Below are 24,489 nucleotides of genomic sequence, written 5' to 3'. Positions count from 1 at the left end.
GTCTGTCGGAAAGGAGACATCACTTTCAAGTGGATGGATACCAATAGCACTATCGCTGATGGTCTAACCAAACCACTGAACGCACAAAAACACCGAGAATTCGTTCGTCAACTTCGTCTTGTTAACATCACACACCTGCTGGGCCAGGAAGAAGTGTGAATAGCTTCAAGCAAAGACTTGAACCTAGGGGGGTGTGTCAGGCCCATCCCAGTACACTCGTTACAACGATTGTCACACCATGCCTATGAAACAATATGGTCTTACACAAGCATGACTAAGTTTGCCAAGGATATGCCAGTATAAAGGGTCTTCCACTCACTATATAGATAGTCGGGATATTCCCATAGCCACTCGTTCTTCATACTCATCAATACATCCCATTGACCCCCTACCTGATAATCGCTGCCCAACAGAAGGCAAAATACAAGAGGTTATCCCAGCCCTACCATCATCACACTTACTTATGTCGATTTGATCCTTCAATCTCTAGTTTTACTTCAACTCTATGTTCCCCAACACCTACTTAATGTAATGAAGGATTGGAATCATTTCAACTAACGCCAGTTGCTATGCTTCTCACCGAGCTTTCAAGTGTCTCCCTTCACCGTTATGGGAATCAGAACAGTTCAATCACGCCTGCGGGAGTCTGGCCGGGTAGCTTCCGTACTTCACCTGGCGATTGTGCAGCTACCGACCTCAACAGCGTGGGCCGAGGCCCTCAACTTGCAAAACCAAGTTCAAGATGGGATAACCCCTAAAGACGATCTAACGGTTATGAATGATAGTCTGACTTCAAAGCCTTCGAGAAGAGCTCGGCTAACAACCTGTGTAACCTTTCAGTCCGTTATCGCAATTTTCACTCCGATAAGTTTTAGCATACCTACTTGACACATTTAGGACGACAGTATCCGATTTGCTTGGAGACAAGACTTTCCTTTTTGCTCGTGTAATAAATAACCACATGCAAGATTTCTAGAAGACTTGACTTTTGGAAAAGGGCTCGGTCTTGGTTGTAGCACAACCCTTTCGGGTAGTGGCTCTGTTCGGGAAACTTACCCGGAATTTCTGCCTTGTCACTGTTTCTGACAGGGTAAGTCTGAGCTTGCGGAATAGGGTGGGATACTTTGGAGATCTCTGAGCCTAAAAGCACTGGGCGCCAAGTGTATCTCCAAGATCTATGCCCTGCTACCCTAACTCCCAAACCCAGCAGTGACGCAATACATGCTTTTGTTGTAAGTAACCGAGAAAAGACGAGTTGGCCGGAACTAAGTACCTGAATGCTAATGAATTTGCGCGGTTTCGCGGCCTGTTCCGGACCGTCGCGACGCGGACCGGACACGATCCTGCTGCTCGAACTTCATCCGAGACTCGATGTAACGGACATTTGCTTCCTCCAGTTGCCTAGCATAGGGCGGAAGCAGCGGGACGCTGTGCTCGTCCAAAGTAACGAGATTTATACTCCTTTAAGCCATCATCGCGATGATGTTGTACAGGTCGATCACACCCTTCGTGGGTGCCGGACTCCATGTCTGAGCTCCAAACCTTGTAGACCGGACGACTCCAGCTGTTCCCCCGTGGCCCCAGCTTCCTCTTGTGCGCCAACCTGACTGGCTGGGATAACTTCCCAAAGCAACCGTAGAACACGCATCACGCGTCATTGTGGTTTCATACGCCGTATACAATCAGCTACGGCTGACCAATATCGCTAGCCGGTCGAATTGGGGGATTCCGACGATCGTTGACAGAGTCAGCAAAGTCCTGCTGGCGTATATAGCCAATGGGTCTCGTGTTCATGCCACTTCTGCCAGTAGTTCGTGCTATTAAAGAACTTATGTTGTTGTCAACAAGATGGATATCCTGAAAACAAATCCTTTTTACCTCGGCGGTGCGCTTGTATGCGTTGCACTGGCTGCGGTATGTTCCCAAATTCCACAGCTACTGACTGATGTCTTTCATTGATCGCTGATTGATGGCCTACTAGTACATCTATGCAGGTCTCACAAACCCGTTGTCGAGTATTCCTGGGCCCTGGTATACTAGGTTCACAACACTGCCATCAACATTCAAGGTCATCACCGCACACCACCCTGACTGGATCCATGATCTACACGCCACGTACGGGCCAGTGGTACGATACAGTCCATACGAGGTCGATATCTCTGATCCACCAACATGCCAGCGGATTCACAGTGTCAAGACTGGATTCTTCAAGTCACCATTCTACTCACTTCTCATCACCGACTCCTCAAGCGTCTTCAACGAGATCCGTCCAGAGATCCACCGCAAGTACAAGCGCCTGCTTTCGAACCCCATGTCAGAAACTGGCTTGAAGACCTTTCTCCCTCGTATTGACAGCAAAGTCCGCCTGGCAATTGAGCGCATTCGTGAGGAGAACAAGGTCCGAGGCGCAGCAGACATCGCCAAGTGGTTCATGTTCCTCTCATTTGATGTCATCGGTGACCTGGCCTTTGGCGAGTCCTTCGGCAACTTGGAAAGCGGCAAGGTATGCTAATCCTTGACAGACGAGGTTTCGACGATTCTAATAGAAAACATACTAATATACATGGTTCTGAGTAGAAAAATCGATCTGTCAACGACTTCGTCAGCCTTGGCTTCGTCGGCGGATTACGATCCATGTTCCCAACAATTGCCCAAATCTCTCTCTATCTCCCAATTCCAGTCTTCAAAGAGGCTACAGCTATCCAATACCGCACCTTTGACTACGCCCAAGGCGCTCTAGACCGCCACGCAAAGCGCGTCGAAGAGACCGGCTCAGACCCCTACCCGACAGTCTTCTCCAAGCTCTACAATGCTGGCGAGGAAGAGACCTGGAATCCCATTGAAATCCGCGACAACGCGCAGGTTTTCATCGTCGGCGGTAGCGATACGACCGCCAACTCCATGATCTATCTCGTCTGGGCGGTGTGCAAGATCCCCGAGATCAAGGCCAAGCTCATGAAGGAGCTAGACGCGTTGACGGACAACTATTCCTACGAACAGCTCAAGGAGTTGACGTACGTGAATTGGATTGTCAACGAGACGCTTCGGCTTTACACTGCTTTGCCATGCGGACTCCCGAGACTGGTGCCGCCCGGCGGTGCGGAGCTTTCAGGGCAGTTTATTCCCGAAGGATTCACCGTTACGACGCAGGCGTATAGTCTTCACCGGGACGAACATGCGTTCCCCGACCCGTATCGATTCTATCCCGAAAGGTGGGAAAATACCACGCAGGAAATGAAGGATTGCACTATGCCATTTGGCGGCGGTGCCCGAAGTAAGCACCATCCGAACACGGGTATCTTCCCCGTTGAAACAGCTTTTGTTGACGTATAGAAACAGCTTGCTTAGGAAGACATTTGGCTCGGATAGAGCTCCGTCTCATTACTGCCAGGTTTTTCAAGGCTTTCCCGAAAGCGGTTGTGTCTGATATTGAAGGGATGTGCGACAAGGATATGGAGCCAGCATTGCATTTCCTTATGGTTCCCAGTGGTCATCGATGTTTGATTAAGCTCAACGGGTAGTTGCATATCTTATCATTCGCATAGAGAAGAATAGTTCCATGGTTCCCTTCAACGCGTCGAGCTGTACCACGAGCCTCGTTTTCGCGAAGCAGGGTGGAACCGAGTCGGGTCCGTGAATGAGTAAAAGCGGGGCTAAAGCTGAACCAGCCGGCTTCGGGACGTCATGCGGAAGCAGAAAAGACCCGGCAAGCTGCATATTTCAGCCCGCTTACGTGGGACGATGACTGACCATATGGAGACTCTAGAGTTGTAGGCAAGTGTAGCTGACACACTCGTAGTACTCTATTCGGAAGCCAAGGTGTTTAGTTTAGTCCGGCGGGGAATTCGGACGCGGGAGTAAACTTTGCCATGTCATGCCGCGATGTGGATCTGGGGTACGGACCGCGATGGATGAAAGTGCATACATCCAGATACACCTCCTGTCAATAAAGTCAGTTGACTGATACAATACGATCTGAATCCTCTCAGACTCGAAGGGAGAGTTCAAAGGCCGCGCTAGCTGCTCTGATCAATGGGGAAATCTCAGCTTACTTCATGCATGACAAAGGGACAGCTGAGCTGCAGCAAACCGCGGGCAATACTGAGCGGGGCTCAAGGGCGCCGTGTAGCCCCGCCATCGGCTGCAACGACCCCACTACCCCGCCGCGGCCCCTGGCGGCGGAATGGTTCGACCACGCCCTATGACTTCATGCTGAGCCGCCAGCCGTTCAGACTTCATATGTAAGCCTCAACTCACTCACACCTCCTCACCGCCATACTCCACTCATTATCTTCTAGTTTCTCCAAAGCCTCAATTGACTTTCCCTCAGCTGACTTATCTCAAAGACACCCATACACAGAAGCAATGGCCGAAACTCCCAGTGCTAAGCGTCAAAAGTCCTCCAAGGACGTCTCCTATGAACTCATCTACTGGCCAGGTCTCCCCGGCCGCGGAGAGCACGCCCGTCTCCTCCTGGAGGAGGCCGGCGCTGAATACACCGATACTGCGCAGATTGAAGACGGCGTCAAGACTGTCCTGGCCCAGATCGATGACAAGAACCTGGGCGATGAGCACAATCCGCCTCCCTTGGCTCCCCCCATCCTGAAGCACGGCGAACTCCTCATTAGCCAGACGTCCAACATCCTACTCTACCTGGGACCACGCCTCGGCCTTGCGCCCAAGATATCCGAAGATGACGATGGTATCTACTTCGTCAACGGCCTTGCGCTGACTGCGCTGGATGGACTGAGCAACGAGGCTCACGACACACACCACCCTATCGCGACAGGGCTGTACTACGAGGACCAGAAGGAGGAGAGTAAGATCAAGGCCAAGGACTACATCGCCAACCGGTTGCCCAAATTCTTTGGCTACTTTGAGCGGGTGCTAAAGAGCAAGGCTAGCGGCAAGGGCCCTTGGCTCTATGGCGGGTCTCTGACATACGCTGACTTGGTCCTTTTCCAGGTAAGATTCCCTTCCTCGGTATCCTGAGTCTTCATGGAAGCTAACTTGGGCAGTGCCTCGATGGTCTTAAGTTCGCGTTTCCCAATGCTCTGAAGCGTATCGAGGGAGCTGGCGACTTCAAGGGCCTCTTTGCGCTCTACGATGCTGTCAAGGAACGGCCCAAGATTAAAGAATATCTTGCTAGCGACCGTAGACAAAAGTACTCTCAGGGGATTTACCGCCACTATCCTGAGCTGGATGAAGAGTGACGGTGAGACTAGTGTTAATGGAAAGGTTTGAAGGTTTGAGACATACTATGATAGATGAGCTCGAATAAACTGCATCATCTCAAAATTGAAAATATTTTGCGTTAAATTCATAGAAGATACCGCTCGGTGATTGCATGTCTTTGTTTTTGGGTCAGTCCGTCCCCTACAGCCCGTTCGCTCTTGCTGTCTATTGCGATCCCATGTTTTCTTGGACATTCGCCTAGCCGTTTGTTGCTCTGCCCTAGGACACCTCATACCCTTTCGCATCTTCACAGCCTTGCGAGCCAACTTCACCTTTTCCTGCACATCAACTGAACTCCTTCATTCCTTCTTTTCTTGCCACCCTCAACCACTTTTGAGAAGTTCAATTCCATCACTGAAACGCGAACGCTCTGATCTCGCAAGATTTGAAGACCACGGTACTCGACCATTTCCAGGCCCAGAGATTCTCCGTCATGAGTGGTCAACAAAATCCGCCAACCACCAAGGGCGCATCCCACAAGCAAGCCTCTTTTCAGACTCCTGAGACTGCGCCTCCGGTGGATCCCATTATTGCGGCTGCTTGGGGTCCTCATGTGCCTCCCGATGCTAGCTATTACGCCATGGAGGTGAGTATTCAAAGTAGCCTATGCTCTATCGGTCGGTCTAGTCTCAACGTGAAGCCGATAGCTAACCTCAATGCTGTCAATAGCACGATGAGCCAGGCCTGATGGGAAGTATTGAGATACTTCGAGAACTCATGTCTACATACGATATGGATCCCTCCAACCTCATCCAAATTGTAATACAATGCCCGCCTAAACTCACCAAGGCAATTGTTCACGTGGTGGTAATGCTCCTTCATCAACAGAAGTTGCTCGAAAACGTACTTGAACTTACAAAGCTGCGAGCGAAGGCTGCAGCTGAAGCCACAAAGGCCACAAAGAACAACCAGAAGATGCAGAAGGACAAGAAGACAAAGAAGAAGACTGGAGAGACGGCCAACGTTGAGAAGAATAACGAGGATGCTAAGAGTGGCGAATCCATGGCCGTCAAGAGTCAAGAAGATCAGAATGAGAAGAACCAAACGAAGAACTTGACCGACAAAGCTTCTGATTCTGCCGAGATCAATGCCGTGCCCAGCAACAACCAGTCGGCGGTCTCCAAAAGCAAGAAGAACAGGCCAAAGAAGAGAAAGAATAAGGCTAGCAAAGCCGTTGAGACTGCGGAGAACAACCCAAGGGTTCACATCGACCGGTCGGCAGTCCCCCCAACCACGAAGACTAAGGAGAAGGAGAAGACTGGCAAGAATTCTAAGGCTGATGAGATCAGCGTTGAGACGAACACCAAACAACCAACGATCCCTGAGAGTAAGAAGGGCAAGGCGAAGGAGAAGACTGGTAAAGATCCCGAGACAGCCAAGAACAACACAGGAGCCACCATCGAACAGCAGGCAATCCCCAAGAGCAAGAGCAAGACCAAGATAGCGAAGAAGACCAACAAGAACGATGGCTCTGCGGAAAATCACACGTGCAAGCAAGCTGGGAAGACACAGCCCGAGACATCTACAAGCCCGACAAAGATGCAGAACAACAACAAGGTCGAACGTCACTACAAATGCGACAAGGGCAAGAGGAATGCAGCGGTCAGCAAGCCAACTGATGGAGGATTCTTCTCCGCCTTAGAAGTCGGTTGCATGCAGAGATCATTCTATCGCGTTGTAAACGGGATCATAGATTGCCAGGAAGTGTGGTATGTGGTGCAGATGATGCAGGAGGCAATGGTAGAGTTGCAGCGGGCCAAAGCCAAGCAGCAGCAAAGCCAAGAGCAGAAGGAGAGCTCTGCCAAGTAGGTGTGGTTGGCTGGTACTTCAAACGGTTCCATCAGAGTGACAGAGCTGCCCTCAACATAACTTACGATGTTAAGAGGAAGCCAGGATTGGCTGCAGTTGCATTGACTTCACTCACCTTGGTTGAATAAGTGAGGTCAATGAATAGTCACTCCTTAGATACGAATCTGGAATACAACTGGGACGACTAGGTGGCAAAAAATAAACAAGAAAATACTGAGGCAGGCGTGTTCCTTCCACACCTGCACCTGGACTGTTAATATTTGCCCACCTTCCACTTTCCGCCCTTCACCTTTCACCTCCTTCTTGCCAACCGCAACTTAATACACTTTTCTCACCCTCACATCACAAAGCAGAGGGCGACAGTCTCTCAATCTCTTCTGCTTTGCAATCACAAACAATCACCAAAGGTCACTGCCAGGCCAGTACAAAGCCATGTTCGACTCCGCTTCTAGCTCTGCTTCGGACTCCGTTTCGGACTCTGGTTCCGACACTGAAGGCCCTGAGCTGCCCTTCCGCAGCAACCGCAGCTCTGCTAGACGCAGACGCAGATGGCGTTGGGTATGCCCTTCCGCCCACTCATTTCCTCACTGCATTGCTCAGTCTTCATCAAGAGATTGTGAAATTCGCATGTAAATATATTCCTACTCACATCATTCTCACAGATGCAAGACGGGCGCCTCTTCGAAGACGGTATCCCTTATTATTACGATGATGACTCCGACGATAGCTCCGAGAGCGTGTCTTCTGATCAGTGGGCCATGACCCTTTACGCTACCCCAGAGCAGCTGAGCCACCTGCCTCCTCTCCCTCTCAATCAGTCGAACTACGTCGTCGACGATACCTCTCCTACCCACACCTTCAACGCCGTCTCCAGATCTTCTGTGTTCACAGAGTCTGATTCTGAGGGTTCCGAGTCTAAGGACAGCCTCACCAACACTATCTTCAATCATGCAGACTTCAAAGAGACCGATTCCAATGTCTCTGAGGACAGCCTTGTCAACATTTCCCCCTACCCTCGTATCCTCAAGGCCATTGCCCCAGAGGGTAAAGAGGACCACCCCTTCGTGCTCGATATTGCACGCACAGTCACCGGTCTTGAACAAGCGGTCCAACTGGCGAACAAGGTCAAAGCCAGAGAGCAGGGACTATCTGCCAGCAACAATGACTCCCAGTCAACGGAAGTCTCGATTGCTGGTCGCATGCCTTCACACTGTCTCAAAGCCATCAAGGCCTTCATCGAAATCGCTGTAGGATTTGAAGGAAGCGATACCATGGAGGCAGCTCGCAAGTACCTCAACAGGATCAAAGCTCTCAAGCATCACATCGAGATGGAAGCTCGCAAGCAGCACATCGAGACGGAGACTCGCAAGCTTCGCATCGAGACCGAAGCTTACAAGCAGCGCATCAAGATGGAAGGTCGTAAGCAGAAGATTGAGAATATCAAGGCGAGAGCCAGGTTGGTGGTCTCAATTGTCGGGTTGGCCAGCCTCGTTTACTACGGATACCTTTTGGAGGCTCTTCCCTGCGTCCCTGCCTGGGCTTTGTTGGCCTATTCGGTCTTTTACCTGTAATTCTGAATGATCTCCCAAGAGGAAACCCAGATGGTACAAAGATGTTATCGGGAGGCAAGATCGGACTTGGAAAGCCAGTCGGCTTCTTGCCTTATTGCTGTTTGGGAGGCATTCTTCTCATGGAGAATATCTCATCATGATCATGAGTGCTAGAGGTAGCTTAGAACAAATGTTACACGAAGTCACCCACATACCACTTTCACTCATTCCAACTATATGCGGTAAAAGCGTAAAATCCGAGACGTAGGGCCTTGCAGGAAATTATCTGTATAGTTCACGTGCCATCTCAAATGTTGAGAAAGCATACTTCTCACCTCTGCTGCAACACTTCATGTTTGACCTTTTCAGACCGCGCCAGCCATCAGAGACAGCGGTAAAAATGAGGGGTGAGAGGAATCCGGGCCACGACGACTAATGATAGGCCATTTCCAGCTGCCCAGAGTGGAAAAAGGATGTTTTGAATGAGTTACTGAGTATTAGAGGAAGCTCATCAAATGGACGCAACGCATACGAAGTAGGTGTTCGTAGCAAGTTCAGTTCATCCGCCAACACCCATGACTCGCGCCACCGGTGTCGGGATCACAAAGCACCGCCACTCTGTTCGTAGATTTTTTGTTTTTTCTCAGGGGCGTGCTCCAGCTTTTCGGCCCAGTGGTGCCCAGCCGGGGCCCGATGAATAAGGGGGTTCTCCACAAGCTTCCCCAACATCGTTACCCTGGCGTGCAGGCGGAGAAAGCAATTGCCCCAAGATGAGTTGGAGAAGCTCTAGAACTGGAGCACCGATGCCAATGTCTCTTAATTAACGGTCACATGAGGCAAGTTAAAATTGGAATTCCAGCCACGGGTTCTGTTGCGTTGGTGACAATACGAGAAAGACCCTGAATGCAGGGCCAAGTTGCCAATAGCTCGGATATAAGAAGGGGTTTTAGGAATTTTCAGTTTGTGTGCTAAATTTAGGTAGGTGAGTCTTTGAGAGATGGCGGATTTCCCTCCGTTATGCGTTGATGTTTGTCTCTTGGAGTTGCTACTCAGTCTAGGAATACAGCTTTAACCAAGCCTTGAGCTTGGAATGTTTCGACCCAATTCCACACCCCGTGCCGTTTGATTGGTTTCCAGAGACTTCTAGGCATTCAAGCCACAGCTGTCTCGTTTCTCCAGGTTGCTAAAATGTTGAGGTCAGTGATAGTGGCAAGGTGTGCTTTGGTAGCTCCACCTCTGATCCCAGTTTATCAGGCCGGACCAGTCCGAAAACGTCACCGGGCCCAGTTTATCAAAAATCAGACTGTCTGTCGCTCTCTCATTAAAAACTTGCGGTCAGGACTCAGGAGACGGCGGTGTGTTCTTGATCACTTCAACTTTCAACCTCAAGCTCACTCCTCCCTCTCTCTCATAATTCGCTCTCGCCATCTCATCAATTACCTCCTGGATTACTTGCCTGTACCAATTGTTCATTTTTAATCCTAAGATGCCTCACAGCACGGACAGCCTGAAGCTCACCAGCAACAACCTGTCCTCAATCTCCTCACAGGAGGGCAAGCAGACCGTAAAGGTCCTCACCTATGACCGCAGCGTCGTCAAGGAGGGCATCGTCCACGTCGGAGTCGGCGGCTTCCACAGAGCTCATCTCGCCGTCTACATTGACCGCCTCCTCCAGAAGCACGATGAGACCGACTGGGCCATTTGCGGTGTCGGCCTCCGGCCAAACGACGCCGCCATGCGCGACGTCCTGAGCGCCCAGGACCACCTCTACACACTCATCGAGCGCTCCGCAAAGGGCAGCAACGCCAGCGTCATTGGCAGCATCAACTCGTTCCTCTTCGCGCCCGATGACCGCGAGGCCGTCATCGCCAAGATGGCTCACCCGGACACCCGCATCGTGTCCCTGACCATCACCGAGAGCGGCTACTACTACAACGAGAACTCTCACCAGCTGCAATCGGAGCACCCCGACATCCAGCACGATCTGGCCAACGAGAACGAGCCCATCAGCATCTTTGGCTTCCTCTACGCCGCGCTCGCCAGGCGCCACGCAAATGGCCAGAAGCCCTTCACCGTCCTCTCCTGTGACAACATGCAGAAGAACGGCTCCATCACCCGCTCTATGCTCGATTCCTTCGCCCGCCTCAAGAACCCAGAGATCGCCGCGTGGATCGCCAAAGAGGGCGGCTTCCCCAACGCCATGGTCGACCGCATCACCCCCAGCACCTCCCAGAACGACATCAAGTCGCTCGCAGAGACCTTTGGCATCGAGGACGGCTGGCCCGTCGTCACCGAGCCCTTCATGCAGTGGGTCGTCGAGGACAAGTTCTGTGACGGCCGCCCGCCGTTCGAGAAGGTCGGCGTCCAGATCGTCGAGGGCGTCCACGAGGTCGAGCAGTTCGAGAAGCACAAGCTCCGTCTCCTCAACGCCTCGCACTCCGCCATGGCGTACCCCGGCCAGCTCGCCGGCTTCAAGTACGTCCACGAGGTCATGGAGCACCCCATCTACCGCAAGTTCGTCTGGCAGATGATGCAGGAGGAGGTCAAGCCCCTGCTTCCCGAGATCCCCGGCGTCGACATTGACGAGTACTGCAACACCCTCATGGAGCGCTTCTCCAACCCCACCATCATGGACCAGATCCCCCGCGTCGCCCTCGGCGCGTCCGGCAAGATCCCGCAGTTCATCATGCCCTCCATCGCCGAGCAGATCTGGACCACGGGCCCCTTCCGTCGCCTATGCTTCGTTGCCGGCGCCTGGTTCCGCTACATCAACGGCGTCGACGACGAGGGCAAGACCTTCACGGTCGACGACCCGATGCGCGAGGAGCTCCAGGCCCTGGCCAAGGCCGGCGGCAACAACCCCCGCCAGCTTCTCAGCGTCAAGATCCTGTTCGGTGACGATTTGCGCGGCGACCAGCGCTTCATTGATGAGGTCACCAAGGCCATGGAGCTCATCGCCAAGGATGGTGTGATGGCCACTATTCCCAAGTATGTTGATTAAAGCGAACGCACACTGGGATTGTAAACCCGTTTGTCGACTTGTGGCTGGTACAAGCAGCCTTTTATGTTATAATGAGTAAAGCAGGGATAAAAATGGGTTCTTGAAGCGGTCATGAGGATTTATAGATATAGATATTTATAGAGACATTTGTGTTTTGATTTTGTACAAAACGAAGCTATTCTGTGCACTGTATCCCAGGACCTTGAGATCTTGACTGTCACACAGGCACCAAAGATGGAGGGGCATGTCTCAAACAATTCTTGAGGAATTTTAAGACGTTTGAATCGATGGCAAGTTTCCTGGCAGCTTCAAGATATCCTTAAGCTTTTGGATGCGCCTGACAAACCACCTGGCTCCCTTGGCAACCTCAATGGCTTTCATCACTGTCATTGACCTCCTTTTGGGGGCTCGATAAAGCCAGGCAAGGGAAGAGAAACGCTCGAGAGGGAGCCGACAACCCACCCCTTGGCTCAATGTTTAAAACAATGAGGTGATAAATGAAGACGAGGCCAAAACTTCTCTCAAGACCATCAACGGTCTGTACTACGGCCTGCTTTCGTTGACCTTATTGTTGCTTGAGCTGTGGGATGATCCCAATCCGTCTCAATGGTTCTCTCAACTTGAGCGCAAGAGCCTTTCTCAGAAATTCAGAGTCATCCAGGGAGCTCGCCAATAGCTATAATTATGCCTCTGTTGTCGGTGGTCAGAACCATTTCTCTTTCTGTTCATCGACTTATCAACACTCAATAGAACCCAACAGTCCGCTTCCGCTTCCGAACTTTGTCGATATCATCTATCAGTCTTGACATCCAGAGTCATCTGTCTGTGACTAAAGCACCTTGCAAAAAGTCTGCTTCTTCAGCAATTAACTTCGTATCAGGATTAACATCCGCTTTCAGCTACTACCTTGACAAGACTACGATTGATCACCGAAGCCTTACCTACCCTTACGATTGACAGACATAGCTTCCCTGAAGCTATCCCCGACTACGATTACTGTTACCAGTCCCGCAGCCTCAACTTCTGCAAACTACCCCTACGACTAGCTGGCCGTAACATAACTAGGGCTCAAGGCCACCCTTACTTACCCTCCTAAACTTAGCCTCCCTAGGGCTACCCTTCATTACCTCCTTACGGTACGGTTAGGCTACGGGGACTTTAAATAATATCACCAACGCTTTAACTATATAGAAATACTACTTACCTACTCCTATAGAGGGGTTAAGGAGGTAGACTATCTAGTCTACTACCAAAAGACCCTACTAAGGAGGCAATAGTAGCCCACCCTCTACCCCTATAGCCGCCAGGAGCCCGTAGGACCTATAAAATCCTTCGATCGCTACTTTAAGGGGCTAATCACTGACTCTAAAGGCTTCCAGGCCTTCCTCTACGTAACAGACTTCTTCCAGAAGATCTACCCGCGGTACTAGGAAATAGGTCATAACCTATCCTCCAAACGACAAACTACCTCTATTAAAAAACTAGATAGTTATAACGGAACTAAGGCACCAGTAGGAACTAAGGATGGATAGAACACATACTAGCTCACGAGCAAGACTTAGAGGACGTCAGGATACGGCGTGTACTATATAGTATATAGCTAGAGCCTACGACCCTCTACGCCACATACCCTCCGGGAGGTCTGCCGCAAGGGCGGCTGCGCCCTTGCCGCCATGGCGTCAAATATAAAACAAACAAACATTGCGCCGGCGTTATTGGAGTCTTTAAAACTGGACGTTTGACGCGCAACGCACGCATTTCTGCGCAACGACACGATCCGGAAGATGAGTTCCTTACTCAGTAGCCAACGCCAGACATATCACTTCGACCATGAATTAGCTGAGGTTGCAGTTGATGTGTAGTGTCAAAGGGACACGAGCTCGATAGGTCGACATTGAATCCATAGCCATATTAAGCATAATAATTAATCGAGACACATGCGACGTTTCGAGTCAACAACGTCGATCAGACAAGTGGAATACGAGGTAAGCTTGAAGCCAAGCTTGAAGCTCCGGTGGGATTGGTTCATGCCCAGCATGGTATATTAAACACGATCTTCTGCGCACATCAATAGTCGTTCATCACCTCAATCCGCTATCAATTCAATACACTTGCAGCCTTCTATTCTATCTACCTGTTGCCGGCCAACTCTATTCTCACTTCATAATTCAACCGCCAAAACTTTTCACAATGCAGTTCAGCATCTCCTCCCTTTGCATCGCTCTGTTCACCATGAGCACACTTGTGGCTGCAGTCCCCGTAAGTAGCATCTTACCACCAATGAGGAGAGTAAAGTTGAAGTTTCTGTCGTAAACTAACGCGCAATTAGCAAAAAAACGCCCGCGAGAAGTTCAAGCAAAACAGCTGCAAAAGCCAAGCGTGCAGAGACTCCGTTGACTCCGGATGCCCTCTCAGCAACATCAGTTTTGTTCTGGGCGGTTGCGATGACCCCAGCCAGTAATCGGCTTCAAGGGGAGATTTTGCGGCAAAGGACATAGCATGGGGGACAGATCCTGGTTGTTCACAATAAGTTGAATCCATGTAGCATCCGAGGTTTTAAAAAGACATCTTCTCCCACCTGGACCGCCCAAACTCGGCATTTTCGAGCCACTGAGTTTTTTTCACCTCCATAGTGATTTGATTTTGATCCTTTCAGCCTACCTGTGACTTGTCGAAGGTCTTGCCCACATCACGGTTGCCCAATTAAGGCAATACCTAGGGGCACCACGAGCAGCATGTCTCAGAAGCGGTTTGGTCACCTGTCAGAATATTTGGAATAATAGAGAAAAAGGTTTCTCAGTGTTGGATTCACAGGTGGAAAAGGAAAATACTCGAGTATCGTGAGTAGCAACGATCACCGACTGTAGTGGTGATATTGCTTGTTCTTGTTGTTCTTGAGTGGAAGTCTAACCAGGTGCCAGCGGCGACAGGAAGTCTGGGGTACCACCCTCGTGTGGCTGAGCCACACGGACCACCGTGGCTGGAACGGACCGCGGCAGCAACCTCCTGCTGCCTAATGTAGGCCTATTCCAACACTCAGAGATACTAAATACTGCATGTCGGATGCTTGGTTTCTACTCAAACTACTTATGTTACCGATGAAAACTATGTGCGGTGCTACAAATCGCCAGCCCAGTTGCAGTGATGTACAAACGCCCGAGTAAAGTTAAACTAAATGGATATCAATACTAGATATTCAAACGCCCGCATCCGCTCGCACGACTTGGTCGATTGCTTCCGCAACCCTGAAGACGTTTTTGCTATTCACTGTCCACAAAATCAGTACGGAAGCCATCAAAGGAAATAACATGGAGCTCGAACTCACATCCTGATATGGACGCTCTTCCTGTAGACAAGAGATAGATGTGATGTTTCTCCCTCATCGTCTTGACTTGGGAAGCAGTGAGACCAGTGTAGGAGAACATGCCGATCTGATCGATGATGTGTCTCCAAGACCCAGGTGTGCCTCGCTTCGTGAGCTCAACGAACAGGAACGCTCGCATGCTCTTGACGCGAGCATTCATCTTCCTCAAGTCCTGGCGCCACTTTCTCGTGAGTTCAGGATCGTTGAGGATTGTTGACACAATGCGTGCACCCCATGCTGAGGGAGTCAAGTACTCGGAGCTGATGAACTGAAGTAAGTTGGATTTGATAGCCGGAACCGCGGCGGAGTCGTGGGCCAAGATGTGAAGGGCGCCCACTCGGTGGCCGTAGAGACCAAAGCTCTTGGAGAATGACTGGGCGACCAAGACCTCCATCGTTCCTCTGCCGACGAAGTGACGGACGGCCCAGGCATCGTGGTGGTCATCGCCAGATGCGAATCCTTGGCTGGAAAGAACCAGTCAGTAACGTTCAAGCTATGGGAAAGGGCAACACTTACTAGGCAATATCCATGAACGGGATGATGCTGAGCTCTTCGCAAATATCGGCAATGATATTCCATTCCTTCTGCGTTGGGTCGCATCCCGTAGGATTATGGGCGCAAGCTTGCAAAATGATGATATCGCCCGGTCGTGCATCCCGTCTAAGCGTCCTCACCATGCCTTCCAGGTCGAACGACTTCGTCTTGTGATCAAAGTATGGGTAGAACCTGCGTTGAGTCCTTGGTGAAGCATTCTCCCAGATCTGTTCATGGCTTGCCCAGGATGGATCTGAGATCCAAACGTTCTCAGGTCTGACTGCCTTGTCCAAGAACAATGCTCCCATGCGAATGGCTCCAGACCCGGCAATGGTCTGTACAGTAGTCAAACGACTCTTGACGTCCTCAAGGACATCTCCAAGAAGGAGTTTCCTAGCAGCTTCGACGAATGTTGGAAGTCCGGCAACAGGTAGGTAATCGTGGTTGTCTTGGATCTGCGCTTGTGCCTACACGTCGAGTAGATTGAGGTTAGCATGTGGCTAGACCGCGAGATCTGATCGGCTGGAGGATATGGCACCTTTTTGACAGACGGCAAAGTCCAAGGTTGTGCATCGTCGTCCCTGTATACGCCAAGACCGAGGTTGACCTTATCAGAGGTGGGGTCTGCTGCGACGGACTGCATTACAACGAATGCTTCATCGTAAGGAGCCTCGACCAGACTAGAAAAGTGCGACTGAACAGCTAAGGAACCCATGATTGCAGTAAGTTGTGACTTGGTTTGATCAGTTTGTTTACAGGAAATAATTATTGCTGTTCGAAAGGGCGGAATCTTCTCGTTCTTTATGTTTGCCTACAGCACTGAGGTCCGAACGCCGAAAATGCGTGAACAAGGCCTTTTGGGCGAGCAAACAGTTGTCATATTGGGCCCCGACCGCCGAACGTGATGTGACTGCCGGTCCCAGGGATGTGACAGAAACAAACATTGATGACATCTGTTGGTCGAGATCCAGGGCGATTGGGTTCACGATGCAAGGATTGGGCCACACCGCTTGCCCGACTTCCTTTTGCCTAGCAAGGGGGGGAGTTGCTTTTCCCAAGGGTGCGCTTCACTTTGCGGACTCGCGGAAGTAGGCACATCTTGCCCGATCCATGGTCATGGGATTGTGCCAAAAAGCAAACACCTTTTATATTGACACTAACTCACTCTGGTAATGACAGCCGTCGGTAAACTTACTCTAGACACGAATTTTTGCGAGACAGTTGAGATCCTTTCCCAGGAACCTGGTTCGAAAGGTGTTCGAATCAGGAGATTGTCCCGGAGTTGTCGGCGCAGTTGAAAACCTTCGAAATCAAGCCCGATGCATACGCGTCCTTGATGGACACGGCTACACTATATCTGTGGCCTACTTAGTTTTTGTTCTTCAGGAAAGGAATATGATATACTTACGTTCCGGCGACCACCATGAACAGGCCCACAAGGACGACGAAAACGTGAAACCCGTACATTGCTTTCTTTGATGCACCTCCCTTTCTGTACGACGAAAAGTCCTGCATCCACAACAAAGCCGGGAAGATGAGACTGAAGGTAGCAAAGCAGAGAGCTCCCGCGAGTCCGAGGAGATAGTTGAGAATTGGGACGGCTTCTGCGACGATGAACGCCAGGATTCCGAGCGTCATGTTGCTGCCAATCCAGGTTGTCCAGTGGATGACGGTGTTTGCCTGGAGATGCTGCGAATCTCTCAGGATGCGCACAAAGAGGTATTTCGCCGCCACATGTTGGTAAATACCCACGCCGATAATCAGACCAGGAAGCGCAACACCATACGAGATTTTCTTGAACAAAGGGCCAGCGCTTCCAAAAGCGGGAGTTGCAAGCCAAACACCACACCACCGGTAAATAACCAGTGAGAATGAGAGATACATCGCCAAAACGAGAACACCAGTCACCAAAGCAGCCTTTCTATACTGATCCGGACGACGCATCTCCGTTATGATTGGGAGATACATGGAAGAGCTACTGTTGCTGATGAAGATGTTTGCGCTTGCGGTGATACCAACAACAAACGTTGGGTGGGCAATCGCGGTCCAGCCGAGGTCGAAATCGCCGGGAGGAGCGACGGCAGGTCGATCTTGTTGTGTAACAGCAACAACGAAGATGAACACGGCGATGAAGAAGGTGGCGAATCCGAACCAGGTGAGCCAGCCCAGCCGGCTGAATGTGCGCACTGCGGAGAACATGGTGATGAGGATTGCGCCCACCAAGGTGAAGATGACGGTGCATGCTCCGTGATTGGACAGGGCATTGAACGCTGTCGAAATCGAGACAATACCCGCTGCAGAAATAAGGACTTGGGCAACGAGAATTTGCAATCCGACAAGTTCCTTGCCGACGCGGCCCCAGAGGCGACCGCACATATCAGCCAAAGCTATGTGTAATCGTCAGTAACTGCCTCCTTGCTAGCGTGAAGGCAACAATTGACATACTATGACAATCGGGATGGCGGTTGCGGAATTCACCCAGGATAACGGCGGTATCTAGTTATGTCGTTAGCATTGTTGTCGCTGACTTCAAATCTGACGAGACCAACAAGTGTTGAGGACATGCCATCCGACGAGAGAAAGAGCACCGCCGACAGCACCAAGAGTGGCGAATGCTCCGGGTACGCTCAAAATGCTCATGGCGAATTGGATCTTGAGGAACATGATCGTGGCGCTCTGGCAGCTGACCGTGCGGAACTGGACGCCATCTTCAGTATCCTTGAAGACCTCGTGCGTTGTCAAGGCTTGTTCCTTGAGCGAGGATATTTCGTTGTGGACCGATGGCGGCCTGATCTTGTCGTCGTTCAACCCGGAAGGCATGACACCAGTATCGACTTCGTGGGTAGTCATTCTGGCGGTCTTATATTGGTGATGCGATGGAAACGCTGCCGGGGCTTCATGTGCGGAGGGTCGGCTTCGCGGGTCCTATTGAATGCTCCATCGCCGGCACATCGGAGGACTACCTTATCTGAATTTATCAACTCTTCCCCATATCTTTATCATGATGCTAGCCCTTGAACAGTTAAGTGTAGCACCCGTTTGATGCGCACCCTGGCCGAGATAAGGGTAGCTTCGCGGAGATAATCCATGAAGATGCAGACAGTGTGGTCGCAAGTCGGGCACCGTCTTACATACTGACTCAATTCCGACACCCATCACCACATAACAACATGCTACGCTGCGGTTGTGGACCATATCCGGCTGCCAATAAAACAGAATATCACGACGATTGCTCGCAATTCAGAGGAGAATGGCAATTCTTATCAGGCAGCTGTCTCTCGTTGCGTGCCTAACTAGCTCAGTATTCTTCCTCTTGAAGTAACGTACATGATAAGCGAGTGGGCCAGACAAGCGAGTGGGCCACCCAACCGCCATCGTGCCACCTACATCATCACAATACGCATTTCTCCATCGAAAACAATGACAGTACATAACAAAGATACCCAATTAAACTTAGCGGTTCAGGCTACCTAGAAAGACCGAAATCTCAGTATTCGGGCCGCGGCAAAGATCTATAATATTAGTCGCGTTACCTTAGGCCGCAGATTAGAGGGAACGTTATCACGACGTGATAGCACACCTAACTCACGGAATTTGACGCTGCTAGAAGAGAAGAAGCTGATTGATTATATCCTCGACCTGGACGCCAGATGTTTTCCTCCCCGTCTTCGCGGTGTTGAAGAAATGGCGAATCGATTGCTCGCTAATCGTGACGCGCCCCATGTTGGGAAGCGATGGGCTTCGAACTTCGTAAAGCGACAACCAGAGTTGCGAATGCGTCGTTTTCGCAAGTACGACTACAAGAGGGCCCAATGCGAAGATCCGGGCGCGATTAACGCGTGGTTCTTGCTTGTGGCGAACACAATCGCGAAGTACGGCATCGTAGACTTAGACATCTGCAACTTTAACGAGACTAGCTTTATGATGGGCCAGATCTCAACCGGCATGGTCGTGACCAGTGCCGAAAGGCGTTCAAACACGAAAATGATGTAGCCTGGCAATCGTGAATGGGTTACGGTTATTCAGGCCATCAGCCCGTCGGGCTATAGCGTTCCGCCGTATATCATCGTTGCGGGCCAATATTACCTCTCTACCTGGTATACGGAATCCGGTCTCCTACACGACTAGGTCATCGCAACGTCTGAAAATAGATGGAAAATAAATAAAAGAGGTCTAGACTAGGCTCGGCGCTTCGAACGGCATATAATACCGCGTACAAAGGGTTAATACCGCCTCCTCGTCGTCGACGGATACTGTTGGAATAGGCCTACATTAGGCAGCAGGAGGTTGCTGCCGCGGTCCGTTCCAGCCACGGTGGTCCGTGTGGCTCAGCCACACGAGGGTGGTGTACCCCAGACTTCCTGCCGCCGCTGGCACCTGGTTAGACTTCCACTCAAGAAGAACAACAAGAACAAGCAATATCACCACTACAGTCGGTGATCGTTGCTACCCACGATACTCGAGTATTTTCCTTTTCCACCTGTGAATCCAACAGATAGTGATCAGAATATTTTCAACATCATGGGTACTGTCTGTCAACTAGGTGAAGTTTACTAAATACAACTTCCTCATTCATCATTACCCAAAGGAAGCAAAAATCAGGATGCGACAGACACTGTTCACAGAGGCGTTGCCGCATCCGCTGACAGATGAGAATGGATGGCAAAAATAGAACATGCGGCCAGTGTGGATTGAACACACGACCTTCAGATTGATTGAATGAAGTTTCTCGGGCTTGAAGTCCGCTTCAGTCTGACGCTCTCCCAACTGAGCTATGTCCGCCGCTGTTGTTCATGAATGGTAGTGAGCTCTACAGCGAGATGGATCGTTGCCCACTGTTTGGGTGGTTGAGAAGCAGTCTTAGTTTGGTCGGTGACGATCACGAACAGTGGGTTAGATCAGTTCCAGACGCAGGCTACGCCTTGTAGCAGTACAGATAACTCGGAATGGTATAGAAGTGCATAGGGCGCGATCTGTCTAGCTTGGTGGGCGCAAAAGACGCAAGCGCAAAGGGGACTTTGATTTGGTAGGTTTAGGTAACAGTCTGAGGAAGTCTTATAGGCAGTCGCGCCTAGTGTAGTAACCTGAGTTGCCAATGGACTTCAAGGCGTGCAGATGAAAAAGCCCAAGTGATCAATACTCGAATCTCTCCGAGGACGTTCCGGTCGGTGTGCGTCATTCTATCATAGGGGTCATGCAATACTCCGGCTTTCTGCATGTGCAATTCCCATGTGAAGTAGGTGATGTCACAATGTGATCCAATTCCAAACTCCATTATCATTCATAAGCTTATAATGATACTAGCAGACTACTACTTACGTGCAATCTCGAAGTTGGTCATTGCGATTCCGAAATTCTCACAAAATATTGCTTGGATGACATCAAACCGGGGAGAGTTTAATCGGAGCAACAGAGAGCTCGTCGCAAGATCCACATGGCGCTTGACACTGCACTGCAACACAAGCTTCCTTCTCGAAGTCAAGCCTGAAATGCCATGGGGCAACCCCTAGCTTGACTAATTCTCTCTCTCGTGCGCTCCATGTACTCTTTGCCGTTGCATCTCTGGGCGTCAGGGCCAACTTCTGGAATGGTGTATCCGTCCGGATGGTACTTAGACCCCTCATCTCCAGGTAAGTGTCCACCAATTAGTCTAGTGTAGAGAGCAGAAGGACTCCATCGCCACCAGAAGCCCGGCTTGACGTAGTAGGGGTGCGCGAGGTAGTTTGTCAAGTACATTCGGCCTGTCTTCTTGTCCACGTCTTGGATCATGGGGTTGGTCCACCATTTTGGTCGTGGTAAACAGAAGTACTTGAGAACGTTACGTCTGAAAGCGACTAGGTTTTCAAAGATGAAGAAATCCAACCTGCTTGGATTTTCGTATCTAAGGCCATGATGGATCAGCAATTCAGTCCACCCAAGGTATTAGTCGGTCTCGTGACTCACCCCATGGCTTGTCGGAGTACAGGTTCCATCAGGCAACGCAACTGCCTGAATACGAAGTTGTGCGTGAACTTAGGGAAGTCCATTAAGAGTAGAGTAATATTCGCATGTGCCAGCTTTTCGTTCGAGACAGCGTGGACCATGTGGTGCTCCTGGTACTTCAAGCACCACTTCTGAAGCGCCTCCAGCCAGGCCAAGGCATCATCCTTTTGGCTCATGTGGGGAGCCAAGCACTCATAGGAGATGCCCATCTCTTTGCCCAGATCTTTCCAAAAGATAGCCAAGGCATTCTTCTCAAACATGGTTAGGTCCCTCCATTCGTATAGTGCGGTCCAGCGCATAGGTTCGAGGAGGAAGAGGCTGAGAGTGTAGAGCATGTCATCGTTGGATATCTTCCCAGCCTCTCGCCAGCGACTATGAAGGAAGTTGATGCGAGAGATGGCATCTATGTTGCGACGGGAGTCTGGTGTGTTGTAGATAATCTCCGACATTAAAACTACGGTGTCTGTCCGTCGTTTCGATGCTGTGCGATCTCCTGAAAGCTGGCTGGTAGCTACCAAAAGTTTGGAGATCGTTGGGATTCCATATGTCTGCGGATAGTTTAGCTTCTTAGCTTCATAGCCTATAGGTACTCTGGAATCGTTTCTCGCTTCAGACTAACCTTGAAGAGTGCGAAAGACCCGGATGTGGAGAATGTTATGGGAAATTCCCTTTCCGATAGCTCACGCAATATGGAGGCTGCGTCTGATAATGGCATTGAAGCCATTTCTTCTCGTGTTTTGTACTGGGGAAATCTCCGCTGGAAGCCATCACGACGGCGATATCGTAAGGCCCGAACTACCAGAACGTAAAAGGTGATTGCCGCAATCAGTGGTAAAAAGTACATGGTGGAGGTTGTTCTAACTCGCAGATGAAGAATAAGAAGGATGGGAAAATGGATGTCTGGTAAGCGGAGGCAACGGACCGAATGGCCTTCGTTTTATTGTTCTCTAAGGATTATGCAGTGCGACTTTGGCAAGTAGTTTCCACATTTCCCCAGACGATGCTGCTCATTTAGCCCATCTTCTCGTTTCTTTGACCCCTGGCCCTCGGATGACGCCCCAAAGACGCCTTCTTTTGACATCAACCATCCGAGTCGACTTACACGTGGGATGCGGGGGTGTCTCAGAAGCACCAATCATCAAATTGGATAAAATTCATGCAGTAGTGCAGATCTGCCGGGATGGGGGCGTTCTGTAGTGCAATTGGCGCAAGCCATGAGAATTAGAATATCAGTTAATGGGGCTAAATCTGATCAAAACCCGGAACCCGTCGGGCTTCCGGGCGCGACTATCAGACGAGTTTGGGTCTGAATCAAGTTAGCTGGTCAGTTGGAGTCATACAATTCGACTCAGACCTGATTGGATTGGTAAGCCTTGTACTCCAGGTCGTCGGAAAGGGCAATTCCCAAGCAATCGGGTCACACACACGGACCAGACGCCATTCCCTCTAGCACTTGGACCGTCTCCGGATGATGGCTGATAGCCTCCCCGGAAAACAAGTTTCCTCAATTAGCCCAGTGAACACGGCCAAAAGAATTGCAGATGACGGTGTTCTGATTCGCCGACCAAAGATGAAGGTCGCGGCTTGACTGGGTGCTTCGTTCCAGTTTGATTCAACAATGGAAGCTTCGGCAGGCTTGGTCACGCGAAAGGACTGCATCTGGGAGGCATCCGTATCCGCTGGTCGCGTAGAAGGTTTCAATTAAGCTCATGGGGCAAAATGATGAAACTGGAGCTAAGTTGGCAGATCTTCGATCTCGGCGATGACCCACCCGTGCCACCCACATTTAAGCCGTTCATGAGACCGGTAATTCGACTATAGATATAATCGGTGAATTCCCACATCTACCTTCTTGACTCGGAAGTGTCTATGAGTCCGGGGTAGTATCTGTGCCACTGTAGCAAATGCCCCAATGTTTCAATCTTGTGACTGGTAGACACTGGAGATAGAACCTGTTGGGCAGCGATTATCAGGTAGGGGGTCAATGGAATGTATTGATGAGTATGAAGAACGAGTAGCTATGGGAATATCCCGACTATCTATATAGTGAGTAGAAGACCCTTTATACTAGCATATCCTTGGCAAACTTAGTCATGCTTATGTAAGACCATATTGTCTTATAGGCATAGTATGACAATCGTTGTAACGAGTGTACTAGGATAGGCCTGATACTGTCGTGGATTATCGTGATCATTTTTCTTGTCTATGTTGTGTTCTCTCCTTTCCAGATGCAGCCAGGAGTATGTATCCCTTATCTGAGGCACCTGGATTCCTGCATTTTCATTGGTTGGTCTCACCCAGATTATTATGGGTCCAGATTGCTCGTTCTGGTCCGAGCATACCCGCCCAATTCCACTTCCGCACTTCAACAGATACACCCCCCTAGGTTCAAGTCTTTGCTTAAAGCTATTCACACTTCTTCCTGGCCCAGCAGGTGTATGATATTAACAAGACGAAGTTAACGAACGAATTATCGGTGTTTTTATATGTTCAGTGGTTTAGTTAGATTATTAGCAATAGTGCTATTAGTATCTATCTACTTGAAAGTGATGTTTCTTTCCGATAGACTTAGCGAGCCTATAAATTGTATATATCGATATATTTTAGCCTAGATGACGTACTTGAAAAGCGAGCTGCCCAGACAAGCGAGCTGTTTACCTAGCTATAATCATATTATAAATCTAACTAAGGAGCAATAGTTACTAAAAACATAAAATTAATTAAAACTATCCTAAATCCTATTCCTAAGATATTTCTTTATTAAACTAATATGTTTGCGCATTATAACCAGTGTTTCTGTAGACGCCACATCGCCGTTAACCTGTTTCTATCCTCGGCCGACGACCACTACTCTGGCGTATTTCCTCCTTAATCTGGGCCGTAGCCTCTCTCTACGACTAAATATCCTCTACCTCAGCTATAGTAAGATGTTACGACCCAACATGCATGACCAAGAACAGGGCCTGCCCCGCAGGCTCGCGGCGGTTATAATACACCACATATGCAGGAGATAA

The 24,489-nt window shown here is 50.2% G+C and overlaps 9 protein-coding genes and 1 non-coding gene across 10 annotated transcripts; 6 read left to right on the top strand and 4 right to left on the bottom strand.

Moving 5' to 3' along the window:
• Positions 1-1,848: 1,848 nt before the first annotated feature.
• BDP81DRAFT_362074 (cytochrome P450) lies at positions 1,849-3,636 on the top strand (the record flags this gene model as incomplete). The annotated part of the gene is made up of 4 exons (XM_060586439.1): positions 1,849-1,914; positions 1,982-2,503; positions 2,578-3,274; positions 3,340-3,636. 4 exons carry the CDS (start codon positions 1,849-1,851, stop codon positions 3,519-3,521), a joined length of 1,467 nt encoding a protein of 488 aa, XP_060437725.1. The 3' UTR covers positions 3,522-3,636.
• A 597-nt stretch (positions 3,637-4,233) lies between these two features.
• Positions 4,234-5,319, top strand: BDP81DRAFT_411824 (glutathione S-transferase). The gene is made up of 2 exons (XM_060589175.1): positions 4,234-4,965; positions 5,019-5,319. Exons 1-2 carry the CDS (start codon positions 4,366-4,368, stop codon positions 5,211-5,213), a joined length of 795 nt encoding a protein of 264 aa, XP_060437724.1. The 5' UTR covers positions 4,234-4,365; the 3' UTR covers positions 5,214-5,319.
• Positions 5,320-5,668: 349 nt separating this feature from the next.
• Positions 5,669-7,044, top strand: BDP81DRAFT_455928 (uncharacterized protein; the record flags this gene model as incomplete). Its single annotated transcript, XM_060593114.1, has 3 exons — positions 5,669-5,821; positions 5,905-6,042; positions 6,097-7,044. The coding sequence occupies 3 exons, from the start codon at positions 5,669-5,671 to the stop codon at positions 7,042-7,044; spliced, it is 1,239 nt and encodes a 412-aa protein (XP_060437723.1).
• A 432-nt stretch (positions 7,045-7,476) lies between these two features.
• Positions 7,477-8,615, top strand: BDP81DRAFT_400888 (uncharacterized protein; the record flags this gene model as incomplete). Its single annotated transcript, XM_060588749.1, has 2 exons — positions 7,477-7,602; positions 7,707-8,615. 2 exons carry the CDS (start codon positions 7,477-7,479, stop codon positions 8,613-8,615), a joined length of 1,035 nt encoding a protein of 344 aa, XP_060437722.1.
• Positions 8,616-10,080: 1,465 nt separating this feature from the next.
• Positions 10,081-11,595, top strand: BDP81DRAFT_400887 (mannitol dehydrogenase domain-containing protein; the record flags this gene model as incomplete). Its single annotated transcript, XM_060588748.1, has 1 exon — positions 10,081-11,595. One exon carries the CDS (start codon positions 10,081-10,083, stop codon positions 11,593-11,595), a length of 1,515 nt encoding a protein of 504 aa, XP_060437721.1.
• Positions 11,596-13,785: 2,190 nt separating this feature from the next.
• BDP81DRAFT_400886 (uncharacterized protein) lies at positions 13,786-14,056 on the top strand (the record flags this gene model as incomplete). Its single annotated transcript, XM_060588747.1, has 2 exons — positions 13,786-13,854; positions 13,925-14,056. The coding sequence occupies 2 exons, from the start codon at positions 13,786-13,788 to the stop codon at positions 14,054-14,056; spliced, it is 201 nt and encodes a 66-aa protein (XP_060437720.1).
• Positions 14,057-14,616: 560 nt separating this feature from the next.
• Positions 14,617-16,223, bottom strand: BDP81DRAFT_362067 (aspartate aminotransferase). The gene is made up of 4 exons (XM_060586438.1): positions 16,032-16,223; positions 15,476-15,960; positions 14,921-15,423; positions 14,617-14,862 (listed from the first exon to the last, which is right to left on the bottom strand). Exons 1-4 carry the CDS (start codon positions 16,206-16,208, stop codon positions 14,792-14,794), a joined length of 1,236 nt encoding a protein of 411 aa, XP_060437719.1. The 5' UTR covers positions 16,209-16,223; the 3' UTR covers positions 14,617-14,791.
• A 424-nt stretch (positions 16,224-16,647) lies between these two features.
• On the bottom strand, positions 16,648-18,313 carry BDP81DRAFT_387441 (transmembrane amino acid transporter protein-domain-containing protein; the record flags this gene model as incomplete). Its single annotated transcript, XM_060587029.1, has 4 exons — positions 16,648-16,850; positions 16,902-17,880; positions 17,939-17,989; positions 18,043-18,313. The coding sequence occupies 4 exons, from the start codon at positions 18,311-18,313 to the stop codon at positions 16,757-16,759; spliced, it is 1,395 nt and encodes a 464-aa protein (XP_060437718.1). The 3' UTR covers positions 16,648-16,756.
• A 1,856-nt stretch (positions 18,314-20,169) lies between these two features.
• BDP81DRAFT_t383 lies at positions 20,170-20,275 on the bottom strand. Its single transcript has one exon. It is a non-coding gene; the product is annotated as a tRNA-Phe (tRNA).
• Positions 20,276-20,971: 696 nt separating this feature from the next.
• On the bottom strand, positions 20,972-22,319 carry BDP81DRAFT_466545 (uncharacterized protein; the record flags this gene model as incomplete). The annotated part of the gene is made up of 3 exons (XM_060594406.1): positions 20,972-21,374; positions 21,437-22,023; positions 22,095-22,319. The coding sequence occupies 3 exons, from the start codon at positions 22,317-22,319 to the stop codon at positions 20,972-20,974; spliced, it is 1,215 nt and encodes a 404-aa protein (XP_060437717.1).
• Between the last annotated feature and the right edge of the window lie 2,170 nt (positions 22,320-24,489).

The sequence above is a fragment of the Colletotrichum phormii genome (genome assembly GCF_030913505.1).
Source record: "Colletotrichum phormii strain CBS 102054 chromosome Unknown BDP81scaffold_44, whole genome shotgun sequence".
Taxonomy (NCBI): Eukaryota; Fungi; Ascomycota; class Sordariomycetes; order Glomerellales; family Glomerellaceae; genus Colletotrichum; species Colletotrichum phormii.
Note: the sequence above shows the minus strand (reverse complement) of the source record. Positions and strands in the feature narration are given on the sequence as shown.

Coding starts and splice junctions, on each gene's coding strand:
- BDP81DRAFT_362067 (XM_060586438.1), bottom strand. CDS start 16,208: ATGGGTTCCTTAGCTGTTCAGTCGCACTTTTCTAGTCTGGTCGAGGCT. Junction 15,961..16,031: donor CTTTGCCGTCTGTCAAAAAG/GTGCCATATCCT, acceptor CTCGACGTGTAG/GCACAAGCGCAGATCCAAGA. Junction 14,863..14,920: donor AAGAGCGTCCATATCAGGAT/GTGAGTTCGAGC, acceptor TTTTGTGGACAG/TGAATAGCAAAAACGTCTTC.
- BDP81DRAFT_411824 (XM_060589175.1), top strand. CDS start 4,366: ATGGCCGAAACTCCCAGTGCTAAGCGTCAAAAGTCCTCCAAGGACGTC. Junction 4,966..5,018: donor CTGACTTGGTCCTTTTCCAG/GTAAGATTCCCT, acceptor TAACTTGGGCAG/TGCCTCGATGGTCTTAAGTT.